The 17298-nt window shown below is 34.9% G+C and overlaps 2 protein-coding genes across 8 annotated transcripts; one reads left to right on the top strand and one right to left on the bottom strand.

Moving 5' to 3' along the window:
- Positions 1-248: 248 nt before the first annotated feature.
- SNI1 (negative regulator of systemic acquired resistance (SNI1)) lies at positions 249-7117 on the bottom strand. Of its 7 annotated transcripts, none has more exons than XM_068606691.1 (17): positions 6804-7090; positions 6111-6258; positions 5799-5865; positions 5538-5631; positions 5368-5436; positions 5188-5271; positions 4346-4417; positions 3529-3598; positions 3402-3451; positions 2956-3171; positions 2799-2869; positions 2623-2692; positions 2038-2103; positions 1763-1915; positions 989-1125; positions 597-703; positions 249-520 (listed from the first exon to the last, which is right to left on the bottom strand). In XM_068606691.1, the coding sequence occupies exons 2-16, from the start codon at positions 6226-6228 to the stop codon at positions 631-633; spliced, it is 1410 nt and encodes a 469-aa protein (XP_068462792.1). In that variant the 5' UTR covers positions 6229-6258; positions 6804-7090; the 3' UTR covers positions 249-520; positions 597-630. The 7 variants fall into 7 exon arrangements, 6 of the variants coding, with proteins under 6 accessions (XP_068462792.1, XP_068462793.1, XP_068462789.1 ...); XM_068606692.2 differs by lacking the exon at positions 6804-7090 and adding an exon at positions 6398-6472; XR_016519499.1 differs by having other exon boundaries at positions 249-703; positions 2799-2850; positions 6804-6944.
- A 1357-nt stretch (positions 7118-8474) lies between these two features.
- LOC137839045 (uncharacterized) lies at positions 8475-11596 on the top strand. The gene is made up of 7 exons (XM_068648173.1): positions 8475-8627; positions 8699-9262; positions 9352-10431; positions 10621-10737; positions 10933-11124; positions 11203-11260; positions 11484-11596. The coding sequence occupies exons 1-7, from the start codon at positions 8475-8477 to the stop codon at positions 11594-11596; spliced, it is 2277 nt and encodes a 758-aa protein (XP_068504274.1).
- The last annotated feature ends 5702 nt before the right edge of the window (positions 11597-17298 follow it).

Genomic DNA, 17298 nt, shown 5'->3' with positions numbered 1-17298 from the left:
GGTCACAATCATGTCTTCTAGATATCATTTGACAAAGATCTTATGAAGCCTAGCTGGACTCATCATAATGATTTGGTATATTATAATTTCAGTCAGAAAAGATGTCAAACTTTGGCCATGGTAAAGTATACCTCGTGCATTCAATTAGAGCACAGCGTTATCAATTGTTTGTATATAGTGGAAAATGGTGGAAAGCCGACAATCTTCAATATCATATGAAGGATAGCGTCGTGTGCAAATTGCAGAAGTTGCTTGAAGGTTGAAATGAAATATATACCAAGTATACATGTATATAAAATTGTTGTATGCAAATTAAACTATAATGCATAAAAATCAGAATGACATTAACTTAAAAGTTCAATTAGCCGAAGACTCCTTAGAGACGAGATGGGAAAGCAAGAGACATGCCTTCACCATGAGACCCATAGCAGCCGCAAAAGGCGAGGCAAAACCGAGGAACTTCGCAATGCAATAGCACTACAGCAGCTATTTAACAACAATAGCTACAAAGCCATCAATTCTGAATAAACAATGAATTCATCAAGTCAAAGTAGTTATTTTTGGGCAGAATGAGTTTATCCCGTATTGGTATTTACCAAGCAGAACTAGTCAATGAAGTTACTTGCACTCCTATGATTTCACGGAGATAATAGTTGCGGCAGTAAATAGTGCCTCTTTTCCAATCGACAATATCTCCATTTGCCTACACCACGACAAACAACAAATTAGAAAATTGTCAACATCGTAAACAGAGACTTCACGGGTCTCCTCCACCCACCAAGAAATAAAAAAATTATAGGACCAGTTCCAAGTTTTGGTAATATTCAAGCATGGAAGGAAATTAGTGTAGTTTTATATACCAATAGTAAATGCAAATTTTAAACTTTTTGTAAGTAAATAAAATATGATCAATAATCATAATATACCAAAACGCACAAATGAAAAGTATGCAAGATTTTGAGAATTAAAATCCAAATGGTTCCCTTACGCATCCGTGCTTCTAAAATTATTAAAAGCAGAAATAAAAGTCTGGCACAAATCCACAAGAGCACTGACTCCCCCTTCTTTGTCACCACCAGAAATGTTGGCATCAGCCTTTCCATTTGACAATATTGACAATTGAGCCTGAAAGCCAGTAAAAAACCATTTTAAAAAGGAATTAGATTTTCAAGGAGAGGGAACTAATACTTTAGCTTCTCAAGTGCTTCATTGACTGGTTTCATATTCAAAAATATCAGATGACAAAACCTCTAGTTAGTCTCCCTATCCCATGTGATAAATAGCTATCAATGTGATCGGTATCCCACCCATAGGAAAGGAAGCTCTTTGACTATTATGCCAAGGGGTTTGTTTGCCTTTGTGATATTCTTTATTTGTCGTCTTTGTTTCTTCTTTAGGAGGATTACCAATTTGTTAGGAAAAAGGACCACTAATTAGGATAGTTACCATAGTTAGTATGTTAAGAGGTTAGGCAGTTAAATATGTTGGAGATTGTAAAAGGGGAAATACTGTTTATCTTGTATTATTTTGCAGATTTAGTTTTGCTCTTTCTGAAAGGAGAAATCCATAGAGGAGACATCTCTCTAGTCTAGACTATTTTCCGTAAATCTCATTCTGTCCATAAGACCTTTCTTCACGCCCTACTATTCTCAGTTTGTATCACAGTCCTCAATCTTTATATTCCTTTTCTCTATGATAATTTTTCTATATGTAGTTGAAATCAATATATATTGCACATTGATTTGCTGAATAAGACAAGTACCTGAAAACCATGGGCCAGAAGGAATTGAATTACATCTACACCAATTTTTTTCATTATGCTCTTAGTGCCAGCTTTATTTAAAAAGCACTTCAAAGCCCCAACAAATGTTGCATCTTCAATATAATCACTTGTCTTACGAGTGCGTACAGAAGGCTGCAATTTTGTGAAAACAAAGATAGTTAAATCAAGGGATTATCAAAAGCTACTAGCATACAACAACAGAGCCTCCCTTTCAGAAGGAAGAAAATATGCCATTAAGTCCACCTTTTGATTACCTTGGTTATGTATTTCCACAGATACTGCACAACTATTTCCAGCTTCAACTTCGGTTCACTGAAGGTCTGAAGCCATTCTCATGAAAAGCAGAAGAAACTATTATCCACTAGATAATTCCCCCAAAAAATGACTTGAAATGGGAACTTGGAAAGTAGCTACACAAGTAGGACTTGTCTAGTTAACCAATATTACATACTATTATGTGGTAAACCCTTGTATCCTATGCATATAATTCATCAAGTCGCATATACAGACAGTTATGTGCAACGAAAGAGAGGTGGGTGAGAGGATGTTAGGATACACAGAGAGGAGGAGTTAGTTAGAATTAGAATAGTCACGAGTTAGTTATTTGTTATGCTAGTTAGATATAAATAAGAAAGAAGGAGAGGGAGGGGAGTGTGTAATATTTTTGTAGATTGAGCTTTAGCTCTTTGTGAAGGGGAAACCCTTGGAGGAGAGAGTGCTCTCCTATTTCTTGTTCTTTTCTTTCTATTCAATAAAAACCTTTTGTTTCTTCTCTTTATAATTCTTGGTTCCTAACAGAGGAAAAGGGGGGAAGGGCACAGACAGTAATTGGGAGCCACCTTAAAAAAAAGAGGGACACTATCTTTGTTGTAAGCTAGTTCATCCAGAATTATCTCCATCAGAGGTGTTCTGCACCAAACGCACCGAAATTAATTTATCAAAAGCATTCAGCCTCTAAAGAAACAAGAAAATAAACTCAGCTTCAACTTTGTGAAGAAAAAAAATTACAAGTTACCTTGGACTGTCTGCTCTTGAAGTGTGACCTTCCATATCTGCTTTCTTCCTTGCTATATCAAGGTTCATAATCTAAAATCACTCAGAATGTAAGAAAAAAACAGAAAACTTGTTTGATGTTTATGTATTACAATGAATCAAATTGTTCAGGAACTTACCATGACTAGAAGTTTCTCCATTGAAACACATGTGTCCTTTAATACTCCAAATAAAGAAAGAGATAATGCAACATGACAATTTCTGGATAACTTAGATTGAGAACTTTGTTGAAGCTCTAGATGTTTACTGAATTCACCTTGAAGAAGTTGAGATAGTTGACAAATAATTGCCATGCAATCCTTCATCAAGCTTTTGTAATTTATTTTCCTAGATCCCTGGCAAAACAAGATAAAATATATATTTTGGAAAACACCAAAAAGGAAAGGAAAGCTTTCAAGGTGATGGAGTCAAGATGCATAAAGATCCCATCAAGAGGACATGGAAAAAAGAGTATAAGAGTATTATTAGTTTTCACATAGCACCAAAATCAATATGTTGATTGGCTACTCAAAAAGTCTTCTTTTACACAGTATGATCAGTATAGTTTTTCTTAAAAAAAATATACCACTAGCAGGCTAAGCAAAGACTCCCTCTGCATGCTCCATTTCAAGGTTGCTGCAACAAAATAGACAGAATAAGTACTTTTTATTAAGGCATGGTGATAGCGGGGATGAGTTTAACTTCAACATTACCGTTGCGAGGTAGAAAATCATCCTCAAAAACAATGACAAGGTACTGAAAGAGTAACATGTTCCTCAAGGGCTGCAACAAGATTATGTAAAGATATTAAACACCCATCCACCTTCATAGGAAGTAAGAAACTAAAATCCTAACACAACACCTACTCTGCTACAAAAACAGAGTAACAGAAAGAGTTTTGCATTCTTTTACAACACTTGTAGCAAAACACACATTCAGGGTAAATAAAATTACCCCAAAAAGGAGCACTGTCCTTTTCACTCTGGAAAATCCCAGTACATCAATGTAACAAGCGTAAGCTGAAAATAAAAAACTACAAGAGAAGACCTCTTTATTAGGCGAAATAGTATACTAACTACTAGTTACAACTAATTACAATTTAACCTATTTTTACTATTTCTTCTTTTATAATAGACCTGTAAAGGTCGTTCCTACTTCTTTTTTGGTCCTATCACCGTCTCTAACACACCTATACAAGGAGCATATCAAATGAGAGGACTCCTTCTGAGAGTAGGAGAAAATATTGATCATTAGATCTCACTAATCAAGATTAAAACATAAAAGTCATGTGACTTTAATTTTAAATAGCCTTTAATCTTGACCATCCATGATGGTTGTACAACTAAGTTCATTCTTCTAACTAATAAAAATAAAAATAACTTTCTCACTAATTACGTCCTATAACACACGTACACATTATAATCTCAGTACGAAATGAAAATTTACTAGATTGTCTCTATTCTCAAGAGATAAATGTAGAACAAATATCTGCAAAATTCTAGATAGAAATTACAACATTGGTGAACTAACCTCCATGCTGGCTGCTTGAAATTTGGTCCCAGATATTATTTCAGCAACGTCTTCAATCAGGAGGTGAAAGCTCTAAGTAGGTGGAGAACATAATGGACAAAAATGGGTAAGAATTCAATATCAAAATGCAATTTAACAGAAATACATCTGAGAGAACCCAGTTGATGCTAAATTTGATAAACAAAATTACATAAATTTAAAAATACATATTAGTTCAGTGAACTGCACTGCTTTTTTTTATCAATCACAAAGCTGCTGTTGAAAATGCGTGTGCGTCATTTCTTATATCATGCAACAAAATAAAAGTTGGTATAGATTACCTAAAGTGAAGTGGCAGAATTAGATAACTTTAGAATATAATGAATTTCTACAAAACATGTAAAAGGTGAACATAAGTGATATCCTGTATTACTGGTACATTTTACCATGTGCACGGCAATTTCAGAGAAATGTTTTGAGAAACGGTTTGGAAGTTGGAACTTCGTAGACAAAGAGACGAATTGTTATAGAATAAATTAAAGTTATATAGTTCAACTACAGCAATCACACAAGCATGCCCTTCATAGACTTTCACAAATTTTGTAACAATAAAAAAGGAACGACAAGAATATTCCAAACAAGAAGAGAGATAAAGAGAAAATGTTAAGGAAAAATAAGAAATTCTCTATATTGTACTTTTAATTTTTTAAAAGCATTAGATCAATAAATTTTTCAAGAGAAGTTAAGAAATACTTTTACCATTTTAGCTCACATAAGGATTGAAAAAAATGCAATCATGATGCTACAATCAAATGAAAGAACTAAAACCACTACAGGAGAAAATACAGAAGAAATAAACTCACAGAAGGATCAAGAGGTCTACTGAACTGTTTGTCAGCTGCTTCAGCAGTGCCATTATCTAGGGAATCAATAAACGGAGACCATGCCTGACAGATAATATTTTATATTTGCAAATAAGTTCAACTAACTAACCCAGAATAGAACAAAAATAACATATTGAGATTACTTATACTTATTTGTACCTCTTTAACCACAACCAATTTCGGTGGAGAGTTAGATGAGGATTGGGATAAATACACACGAGGGAAGTGCTAAACCCAAAAAGAAGTCACAGATGTAAAGGGGTATCAGTTACATTAAGGACCTATGGATACGAAGATAGAAAGTAATGTCTCAAGTTGCATTCAAATACCTTGTCTAAATCTACCAAAAGCTTATAACTTCCCACAATAATTTCCAGAGAGTTCCCTGTCCTCAGCATGTGAAAGACTGCCCCAAAAATTTTTCTTCACAAGTAAAATATTAAACCTCAGTAGACATTATTAGAGACAAAATGCAATTTACTCTCCCAAAACAAAACCTGCTTATGGAGAATAAACCATAAACGTGGAAAAGAACAGGAATGGGGGTATCACAGTTCTAGGCCTTCACACATTGATATAAAAACACTTACGAAGTCGGTGGTTTTCCATTTTCAGGCACAATTGAAGAAGCGCGAACAACATCAAGAAAAGCAATCCCTGCACATATGAACCATAGAACTCTGTTTTGGTGATTTAAAATTCGTATATATTTTGTTTTTCGAAAGAAACCCAAACCAAATACTCAAGTTTTAATTTTTCAGGTTACCCGAAAGTCCAATTAGCTAAAGCACATCGTTTTTCTTCTAGGACACGAATGCGGTGGAAAGGTGAAGTGAAAATCGGGGAAAAAAACAAATATAACTAAAAAATAAAAAAGACAAAGAAAAATATGTTTTTCTTACTGTCATCGAGAGTATCTTGGTGAGCATCCTTAGCTTCGTCGGAGGCATCAAACATGGCCAACAAGTTATCATCCACCCCTGCTCTTTTCCATCTTTCATTTTTGTCAGGGTACTCCATTTTCAATTCCACTTTTGCAATTTCTCGTTTCTTCACTAAAAAAAAAAAGCTCTGAGAATTTGATGAGCCTAAACTATTTAGTGAAACTGTAATTTGGAAATAATATATATATATATATATATATATATATATATATTTTCCCGCCAAAATTTGGCAAACAATTACTGACTGGTTACGAGAAGAAGAATCGAACCGGAACCTTCATTTATTTACTTACATACTAGTTTGACAGTGTGTATCAACGACGAAAATAAATTAAAATGATTACGATGATGATGAATCACAAAAATTATAAAATAAATAATTAGATGAATATAATTAATGATTCGAGAATTGAACCATGTTCTCAAACTCGTGAGTCAACTCGTTGACTCGTCCGAGTTTACGTTTTCACATACTTACCGAGTTAACTCGATAATAAATTCGGTTTTTGAGTAAATTCGGTTTTTGAGTGAATTCGGAGTGAACTCGGTGAACTCGCGAGTATATTCCGAGTTGACGAGTTCAACCGGATTTTCGTTTTAACCCAAAACGGTGTCGTTCTGAATGGAGAAAATTAAATGAAATAAACCCACCTTTAGGGTTTAGGGTCTCGTTTTCGTTTTGGTTTCCCTTTACGTCTTCTGTGGAGTGCGCGGAGGTGGTGCGTCTTCTCTGAACGAGTGCAGTGGGAGTGACGGTTAGGTCGCGGGGTGGTGACGGTTCGTGCGTTCGTGCGGTGGTCGCGGGTTGCAGGTCGGCGGTGGTCGCGGGTTGACGGTGGTGCCGGAGGTGCCGTTCGTCATATAATGATAGAGATGGGTGGTGTGGTGTGGAATTTCGACTGAATTGTTATGTGGTGTGAATTAGGAAATTAGGCTTCTGTTTTTTTTACTGGGCTGCAGATTTTAGTTTTTGTTTGGAATGCTCTCTGTGTTTTTTTTAATGGAGAAAACTTGCTCCGATATTTTTTTCAGAAATTGAATTTTAAACAGTATATTGGAGTGGATCAAATTCAACTGTTACATTTATCTTAAAAATATAACTTTTAAGTTAATGTGGATGGTAATAAAGATGAAGATAGAGATGATTGAGGAGAGAATATAATTAGAGAATTAAACATAAAAATAAAAACATAATATTTTTATTTTTAATTATTTAATTTATATGACTTGAATAAATCTCTTTATTTAAAATATTTTGAAATTATATAGTGCTCATTTGAGGACTAATGTAGTTATTTATTATTAGATTTTTTTTTTACATTTACGAATCGAGTATATGAAATTTTCACGAGTTTGAAAACCTTAAATTAAAATATTTAAAAAATATAAAATAATTAAAAACTTTAAAATATAACCAGTTTAAAATAATTTAATGTTGTAAATTAAATCTAATATATATTTATTATAAAGTTTTAAATAGTTTACTATAAAAAAAAATATTGATTATGTAATTTGTATGTCATTTGAGATTTATTTATTGCTATAGTAAAAAATTATAATCAATGATAATTCTCTTCTCTTAAATTTAATAGGTAATGTTTGATTATTTAAAATCAAAGTCACTTTTAAAATAAGAATATTATGGAACAACATTTACCTTGAGTTATAGTTGATGCGGAGACGATACTAAATAGTTAAATGAAAACATATAAACAAAGTGATGTTCTAATGGGGGAGCTTGAACTAAGGGACCCACAACTAAAGCATGGCAATAGAATCAGGCAATTGCTTCCTCCACCCGATCAATTGTGACTCGCACTCGACGAACTTTTTAAAATTCCATCATGTATTTGTCTTCTTCATTTTAAAAAATATTGTATGGTGAGGTAGAAAAAGTTCATTGTTGTTTGAAGCTTTGCTTTGAGCTGCAAAAGAGGAGGTTACATTCATTGTTGTGCACGAACATTCAGTGTAAGCTTCGTTTGCCAAGTTAATGAGGTAAGTAATCAATTTTCAGTCATTTCTGGTTTTTGTTCGAGCTCAGCTGGTCCCGGATATCGGCATCCGGAAGTCTGTTTTTTTCACTATTGATATTAATATCCGGAATTCAAATTTTTCAATTACGGATATCAACATTTGGAAGTGTGGTTCGTTGCTTCCAGACACCCATGTCCGTAGGTCATAATTGGCTTATGGATGTACATATCCGAAATTGTTTTATGCAATCCGGATGTATATATCTAGAAGCTAACTGTTGATATTTTTTTTTTGTTATGGATTTATTTATCCAGAAGCTAAGTGTTCATTTTTTTCAGCAGCCCAATGGATACAACAGAGTCATACATGAGAGTTTTAGGGGAGATTGATGTGTGGGATGAATTAGATGATGTTGATCTGGAGCAGTCAATAAGTTATAACGCATTAGATAATGAACATAGGGCACATGAGTGTAGTGAGACATTTTCTACAGATGAGGTATGGTCAATGTTGGGTTGTGAATGCTTTTTTTTATGAATTATTTTAAAATTTGGCATATGTTATTGTAGGTATTTCGTGATCGAGATGAACTGTTAGAGTGGGCGAGAAGTGTTGGCTATAGTTATGGGTTTGTTATTGTTATATTAAGGTCGGATACATGGACGGGCCAACGAGGAAGGATGACCTACGTATTGTTAGGTTGTGAGAGAGGATGTAAATACAAACGATATAGAAAAGAAGTAGATGTCAGTCGAACGGGAAGTAGGAAATGTGAGTGTCCTTTCCGATTACGAGGCAAACTAGTCAAAGGTCGTCAAGGGTGGATGGTTGAATTAATTTGTGGTTCTCACAATCATGACTTGGCAGAGACAATGGTGGGTCATCCGTATGCTGGAAGGTTAAGTATAGAGGAAAAGGTTATGGATGAGGATATGACTAAAACTTCGGTGAAACCAATAAATATTTTACTAACCATGAAAGAGAGAAATAAGAAGAATGTGACGACGATTAAGCAGGTTTATAATGCAATCACTGTTCATCGAAGATCACAACGAGGTCATAAAACAGAAATGCAACAACTGATGTTGTTACTGGAGCGAGACAGGTACGTGCATTGGTGTAGGTGTGATGAGGTCTTGAATAGTGTGCAAGATATATTTTGGACACACCCAGATTCAGTAAAACTGGTGAACTCATTTAATATTGTCACATTAATGGATAGTACGTCAAGACGAACAAGTATAGGATGCCGTTACTTGAGGTTGTTGGGATTACGTCTACAGTTTTGACTTTCTCCGTTGCATTTTGTTTACTAGCAGCAGAAAAGGAAAATATTTTTTTGTGGGCCCTTGACAGACTTAAAGGGTTGTTTTTGAGAGTTGATTCATGCCCTAGGGTGGTAGTATGTGATAGAGATGTTGCCTTAATGAATGCAATTAGAATGGTGTTTCCTGAAGCTTATAATTTGCTCTGTCGATTTCACATTGATAAAAATGTGAAAGCAAAATGTAAAATGTTGGTGCATCCAAGAGAGGCATGGGATCAAGTAATGGAAGTGTGGGGATCTGTTGTGGACTGTGATATTGTTGAGGTCTTTGAAGATCGTGTCAATACTCTTCGAGTTGTCTGTTCTCCATGGCCTATATTTGTTGATTATGTGATGGATACATGGTTACGTCCACATAAAGAAAAAATTGTCAAGGCATGGATAGATAAGGTGATGCACTTAGGAAACACAACAAGTAACAAAGTTAAGGCGGCACACTGGAGCCTAAAGAGAGTTCTTCTGAATTCGATGGAGGATTTATGTTTATGTTGGGATTCCATCAATAAGATGATTATTTTACAACATAATACAATCAAAACTTCATTCCAAAAGAATTTGCATGTGGTTGGACATCGGTTTAAGGTTACAGCTTACAAAAAATTGTTAGGTTTTGTGTCTAAATATGCTTTGAACCTTATTTCAAAAGAGGTTGATAGGGTTAAATCAATGGGGTTTGATAAAAGTAGGTGTGAATGTAGTCTTACATGTACTCATGGTCTTCCTTGTGCGTGTCAATTGGCTTCATTTGGTGTTGGTAGCATACCACTTAAATCAGTACATGTGATGTGGACTCATTTAATCTTTGAAGACAATGCAACTGAACAATCTTCATCTGAGTTGTCAATTGATAAAGAGTTTGAGGTCATCGCGAAGCTGTTCAAAAAGTTGGATGTTGCAGGTAAGGTTAACATCAAAAGTAAATTGCAGGAGATTGTCTTTCCAGAGAAGATATCTATTTACGCACCAAATCATAAGGTGAAAACAAAAGGTGCTGTAAAGATGTCTCGTCCTACCAAATTCATGAGATCAACTAAGTGAATCCCTTCTTATTTTGAACATGTGGATTTCTTACACTCACAACATGATAGTTGTGCAAGCAAAAAATCTAATGAAGAAAGTTTACCAGAAATTGTACCAGCAAAATGTATTCCTTTCCTTGATCAGTTCCCTGTAGGGTATCATCCATACATTGTTGATGTTGTCGACGTTAAGGCTGATGGCCATTGTGGCTACCGTGTTGTTGCTGCCCAATTGGGAATGGGAGATGAGTCATGGGCTATTGTTCGAATGAATTTGTTAAAAGAACTAAGTGAATAAAGACAAGAATATGTTGAACTCTTTGGTGGTGATGATAGATATGAATACTTGAAGAAGTCACTTCTAGTGGAGCACATGTCTATGGTACCAACCACTAACATCATTTCAATTTTACATTGCATTTCTTCATTTAACTTTGTTTCTCAATTGTACTTGCAGGCAGGAACATATAAGTGGATGACAATTCCAGACATGGGATATGTTATTGCAAATCGGTATAATGTCATTCTTGTTTCTTTGTCCATGTTGCAATCATTGAGTATTTTTCCTTTAAGAACCCAAACACCAAGTAACTTCCGTCATCACCGAATCATTGCAATTGGGCATGTCCACGGAAATCATTTTGTGCAGGTATAAACTAAACCAATAAAAAACTTTCTCGTACTGCTAAATTAGGATTTATGTACCTTATATTTATTACCTTTATAGGTCAAGCTCAAAGATGGTTGTCCAGTTCCACCTACGGATATATTGTGGGCATCACATCGTTATCCTACGACCCAAACTTGGTCAACATACTACACTAGCTGGATACAAGTTTATACACAACTAATGTCCATTAGACGATATTTGTAATCATAACATTTGTAATAGATACTTAATGTTTAAGTTTATGGATGTTTAGCGTATTTGAATGTACATTTGCAATGGTTATGTATTTAGTACATTTGCAATGATTATGTATTCAGTACATTTGCAATGTTGAATAGCTTTTGGAACTGTTCTACACAATTATGAGGAGCATACGGATGGCCATATCCGGAAGTCAGTGAAGTGCCTGCGGATGGCCATATCCGGAAGTCAAAATTTTGTCTACGGATAAAAATATCCGGAAGTCAAAATGTTGTCTGTGGATAAAAAAATCCAGAAGAGAGTGAGGTGTCTACGGATAAAAATATTCGGAAGCCAGTTAGGTGTCTACGAATGTCAATGTCCGGAAGTGAGTGAGGTGTCTACTAAAACATTGTCAGTAGCATGAAGCAGAAATCGAAAACATTCTTAATAACAATATTAAAATCCATATTGAAACATATAGATAAGTTTCAAATACTTTGTCATGGATAAAAATATTACATAAAAAGAAATCCTAATACATTATCCTAATACATTGTCAAACATTCCTACGTGCATGTCTCCTGACATATACAACTCTATCATCAGTCGCTCCTCATGCTAACATAATGGCTGCTTGTATGCCTTCCCAAACAGGGCTGCCCTCCATGACATCGCCATGATTAAGTAATGGTTGCAATGTCTCTGTAATTCTACGAAAAATACCCTACAAGCATGAATGACATACTATTAGAAAAAGATAATACAAATTAATACGTTAACAAGGTTAGAAGCATACCAGGCAGGATGTGACTCCCCAGGATGACTTGGCACTGCTTCGTGATCACGTGCATCTGAGGGTACCGGTACAGGACGCTCATCCTCATTCGTATTAATCACATATGGATGTGATACAGATCTAAACCAAGCCATGTACTCTTCAACACAAGCACCAGGATGAGGTGCTATGGCATAATCATGTATGACAATCATTGAAATGTAACCATCGACGGTCCATTTCATTTGTATCCGGATGACCATGTCCAAGTACAGATGGGTTGCGAGGGATGATCTGTGTATAGCCATACTGACGCAGAACACGTTCTGGCATGTGCAATTGTGTCCAATTTCCAAGCCTCAAATAACCACAGAATAAGGAAATTCACTCAAATGAACGTTCTTCCCTGTGCTCGTTGTATGGACAAAACCGAATGGAAGCTGGTGTCATGTATCCAACTAACAACAACAATTGAAGTACCTTTTCCAGCATCATACAGCCTACACCGAGGTTGGTCTTCAAAATACAGTGCTTGCATACGTCTCATCCCTATAGTCGGGAAGTGCTCATAAATCCACCCCTGCAACAATGTCGCATAACCAGCTAGTTGCTTAGTGTTTGCATAACTATAATCTCTTAGCTGCTCATACATGTGAGTTAGGGTAGCTGCTGCTCAAGAATATCCCCCGGTAAGCCTCAAATCAACAAAAAACCCAAGATAAAACACATTGACTGATGTAGCACTCTTGTCCGCAAAAATAGTGCAACCGACAAGGTGAAGTAAGCTCTGACAGCCACAGTCCACTGCCTCCTTGAACATGCGTTTTCATACACATCTCTTAACCAACTCAGGCGCACATGAGCTCCCCGGCAGTGTCTTGTTTCTTCAGATGCAAGTCCACGGTCAACACGGAGGGATTCTACCAATAAATCATTCACCGAATCTGAATCTAAGGTTTCCTGCGTGTAAAAATGACCGACAATGGGTAAATGCAACAAATTTGACACATCATCAAGAGTGATGGTCATCTCCCCAACCGGTAAATGAAAACTGTTTGTCTCTGCATGCCACCTCTCTACAAAAGCACATAGCAGTCCTCAGTTTAAACTCTCATAACTATCACGAAGCAGACCACCTAAGCCAGACAATTCTACAGCAACCTGTATGCGCTCATGAGGTGCTCCTAACTTATTTATCTTCCTCCCATGTGAAACGACCTTCAGCTCACCACGATCCTACAATAATCAACATATATCATCAATAAATAAATACATACCAAATGCAAAAAAAAATATTTTTCATTACTTACCAAACCATCCCACAATTGTTTCGCTACATGATGTTCATAATTAACGAGTAAGGACTTATCCAATGGCCCTCCTGGGTAGCCTTCATCATTAACTTCAACTTCTTCTTGTTCAACATAATCTTCAAAATTTTCATTTGGAATTGAAGTACTAGGACCACCCCGTTTTCTTCTCACTAATGCAATTATTCGCACACGGTCCAAATTAAAACTACCTCCACCTCTAGTCCGCACCATCTTACAACATATATAACAAAATAACATTCAATTCAACATATATAAAAAATTATAACACATAGTATAAAAAACCAAATGAAAAATTCCATAGAAGCCAAGTGCCTTAAACTACCTAACACTAATACCGATAACCATATCCGCAGAACAACAACAACATTTCGAAAAAAATTATCCGCATGTCAAATGCCTCTTGCGGATAAAAATATCTAGAGGCCATTCCACAATTGTGGATAAAAATATTCGGAAGCCAAGTGCCCAACTGCGGATAAAAAAATCCAAAACCCAGTCTTGAACTGCGGATAAAAATATCCAGAATGCAATAATGACCTATGGATAAAAAAGTGCGGAACTCAATAATGAATTACGGATAAAAATATCTGGTATGCATGACAGAGTACCTTTCTTCGACGATGGTTCCTCCTCCGACTTCAGAAGCTGACCGTGGCGGCTGCTGCTCTGCCTGTGATGATGAAGCTTACTGATGGTGAAGCAAACCAAGGGAAACGACATTGGATGACGGTGGCTGCGGCTGCTGCTTCTTCAAGCACAAACGAACAAGAAGAAGAAGAAGAATAGGGTTGGGTGCATGACATTGGGTGCCTATCACATTTTAAGGTATTTTCAGATTCATTAAGGGTAGATTGGACTTTTCCTATGCGTGATTAGGTGCCAGTTAAAAATGATATGGTGCAGGGAGAATCTGTCATAGAATCATTGAAGGTTGGGCCTATAATGCAGATAGTAGGCCCATGTCTATCTTTACATGGGCTACCTCTTAGTAGGCTTGAACTTTTGGTTAAACTTAATACAATATAATTTTGGGGCAGATTCTCCCAGCACCATATCAATTAATACTGCACCCAATAATATTATTTGAAAAGACTTATTTGTCCTTAATGATATCAAACCCTACTTTCATTTAGGCATCCAATAGCACTGCATTTGCACCCAACCCATATGCACTGAACACTGTATGAACCACTGAGCTTGTTGCATGGTATCAACGAAGCGGAATATGACTGCGTAGAGAGAAGGACTGTCACTGGAGGAGAAGTGAGCACCATTGCCACTGTTGCAAAAAAAAAAAAAATCACTACATCATTGCCACTGTTGCAACTCACTACACCACCACCACTTCCATTCAAAATGAACACCACAGTAACACAACACTCCTCTGTAGCATTTCAAAAAAGATAAGGGCTTCAAAAGGCACACCACAGTACCACAACACTCCTTTGTAGCATTTCAAAAAAGATAAGAGCAATGTTGGGTTTTAAAATTTATGTTGGGTACATGTTTTAAATGATATGGTGCAGGGAGAAACTGCCTAATTTTGGTTAAGGCAATTTTTTCCTGCATCATATCAATTCTAACATGTACCAATCTGCTATTGAAAATAACAAAAATATCCCTAAAAAATGATGAAAATAATCTTAAATAAAAGGAAGGTGTAGATAAAAATTACTTTCGAAACCTTTGATCTAAAAATATTCTGGATTTGGATTTCCAAAACACATTTTTGAATTTTGGAATTTTTTATTTAGAATGCATTTTCAATTTTGTGTTCCGTATTTTTTTGTCCGAAATGTATTTTTTTAGTTTTGAATTTTATTTATTATTTTGTATTTTCAAATTCGAAATAAGGATAATTTTGGAAATTTTTAAAAATGATAGGATGCCTTAAAATTGATATTGTGTTAAAAGAAATGGCCTTTGGTTAAATGCTGAAAGTTACAAAGCATATTTAGTTTTAACAATATATAACATAAGAGACAAATGTCTCATCCACCAGATAATACAACACTATATATTTTCTTATGTTTTATAAAGTGTTTTCATAACAAGATCATACTCTCTTGTACATTATAAAAATGAAAAATTAGATAGCTTCAATCCAACTATATGTAGAACATCATGTCAACGTTAACACAGTATTATGTAATGATGAAATGAAGAAATTATGGAAGAATAATATTTTTAAATTATGGTTTGTTTTCATGAACAGGATGCACATTTAGAACACAAAGTAACTCGATCGCACTACCTGCTATTTGAAGAAACCTTTGGAACAAAAAGGATAAGATACTTTTAACAAGCAATGAAAACTAAAACTGGCAGTATAAAAGTGTGATGGCCAAGAAGTTGAACATTAACATTATTAGATAAATGGCAACACCAAATGACAACTATATTTAAGTTGTATACCTTGCTTCCTACTTGTTGAATATTCACAGATGTCCTTATTGAGTTGAGATCATTCTTTATAACTTTTGTTTTGCAGATTGGAATTTGGACACCATCTTCTACAACTTTTGACATCAATAAAAAAGGGTCTTGGCTAGATAAACAAAAACATGTAGCTCCAAATGATCTTGTACATAGTGACACCCTTTTCTTTTATTTAATCAATACTATTAATGAAAATTTTATTCAAAATGTTCATAAAAGATTAAATATATAAAATAACATAAGAAATCAATAATTAGGTGGTGGTTGATCAAGATCAAAATCACGATCTAAAACATCATATTTTATTACCAGTATTACCAAGATTATGAATCACTTTGTGTTCATTTAAACCTTGTTGGATATCAAAAGCTAAGCCACATTGAGGACATACGAAACTTTTAGAAGGCATTGGAGGTCTAGAATGAATGCTCTTGTGTTTTATTAAACCATGTTTGGTTGCCATTTTTTCATCATATGTCGCATGTGTAATCCTTCCAATCCTCATTCTTCTCTTGCTTTTGCTTTCCTAGACAACCAAACATTTTTAAATTTGAATGTTGATAAGAAAAGAGCGTCGAGTGACACCCTTTAAGGCTTGCTTTAACTATCCTTTTTATTTGTATCTTTGTACCTTCCTTTATTGATTATCATGGTCATATGAAAAAATAATTCAGCTAATTAAGTACATTATATTACATACAACAATAATAATTCAGCTAATTAAGTACATTATATTACATACAACAATAAAAATGAAGCAACATGGAGATCTTGACCAATTGAACCATGCCACGTCAGCAAAGTGAACAACTAAATCATAGATTTTATAAACTGGCATATATATAAACAACCAAACTTACGCATATATTTGGTTCACAGTTAATAAAGACTCAGCCACAACCAGCACTGCCAAACCAAATGCATAAAACAAAATTGGTCAGAACTTATAACAAATAACAATTCCATAATAATTGAAAATCTTGTCATTCTTTATAAAATATAAAAAAATTTAGGAAATTTTCATTATAAAAATATTTTGACTCAAGATAGGCCTAAGACTACATTCCTAACTCAATTTAATGTAATGAGTCTGAGTAATTTTTACTCATTTGGTCCTTTATTATGAATGCAGGACTTTATAACTCGTGAATTTCCAGTATTCTTTCCCCAAGTTTGACTTGTCATTATTTTTTTATTTTTTTTTATCAGACAAATGAATTAAAGGGAACATTTCAGGGGTGTCTCAACCCTTATACAAAGAAAGCTTACAAAACAACAAGTATAAAGATCTAGGTTCCTTTAGCTCTGGTTTTAACATAACAAGAAAGAGACTAAAACTAAAGAGATCATCTACATAACAGATGACTACAAACATTCACAGAGAACAAGGACACACAATCAAACAAACTATGCTTAACACCC

Source organism: Phaseolus vulgaris, chromosome 3, assembly GCF_051622355.1.
Source record: "Phaseolus vulgaris cultivar YP4 chromosome 3, ASM5162235v1, whole genome shotgun sequence".
Lineage (NCBI taxonomy): Eukaryota > Viridiplantae > Streptophyta > Magnoliopsida > Fabales > Fabaceae > Phaseolus > Phaseolus vulgaris.
The sequence above is the reverse complement of the archived record's forward strand: the minus strand, read 5'-3'. Positions and strand labels throughout refer to the sequence as shown.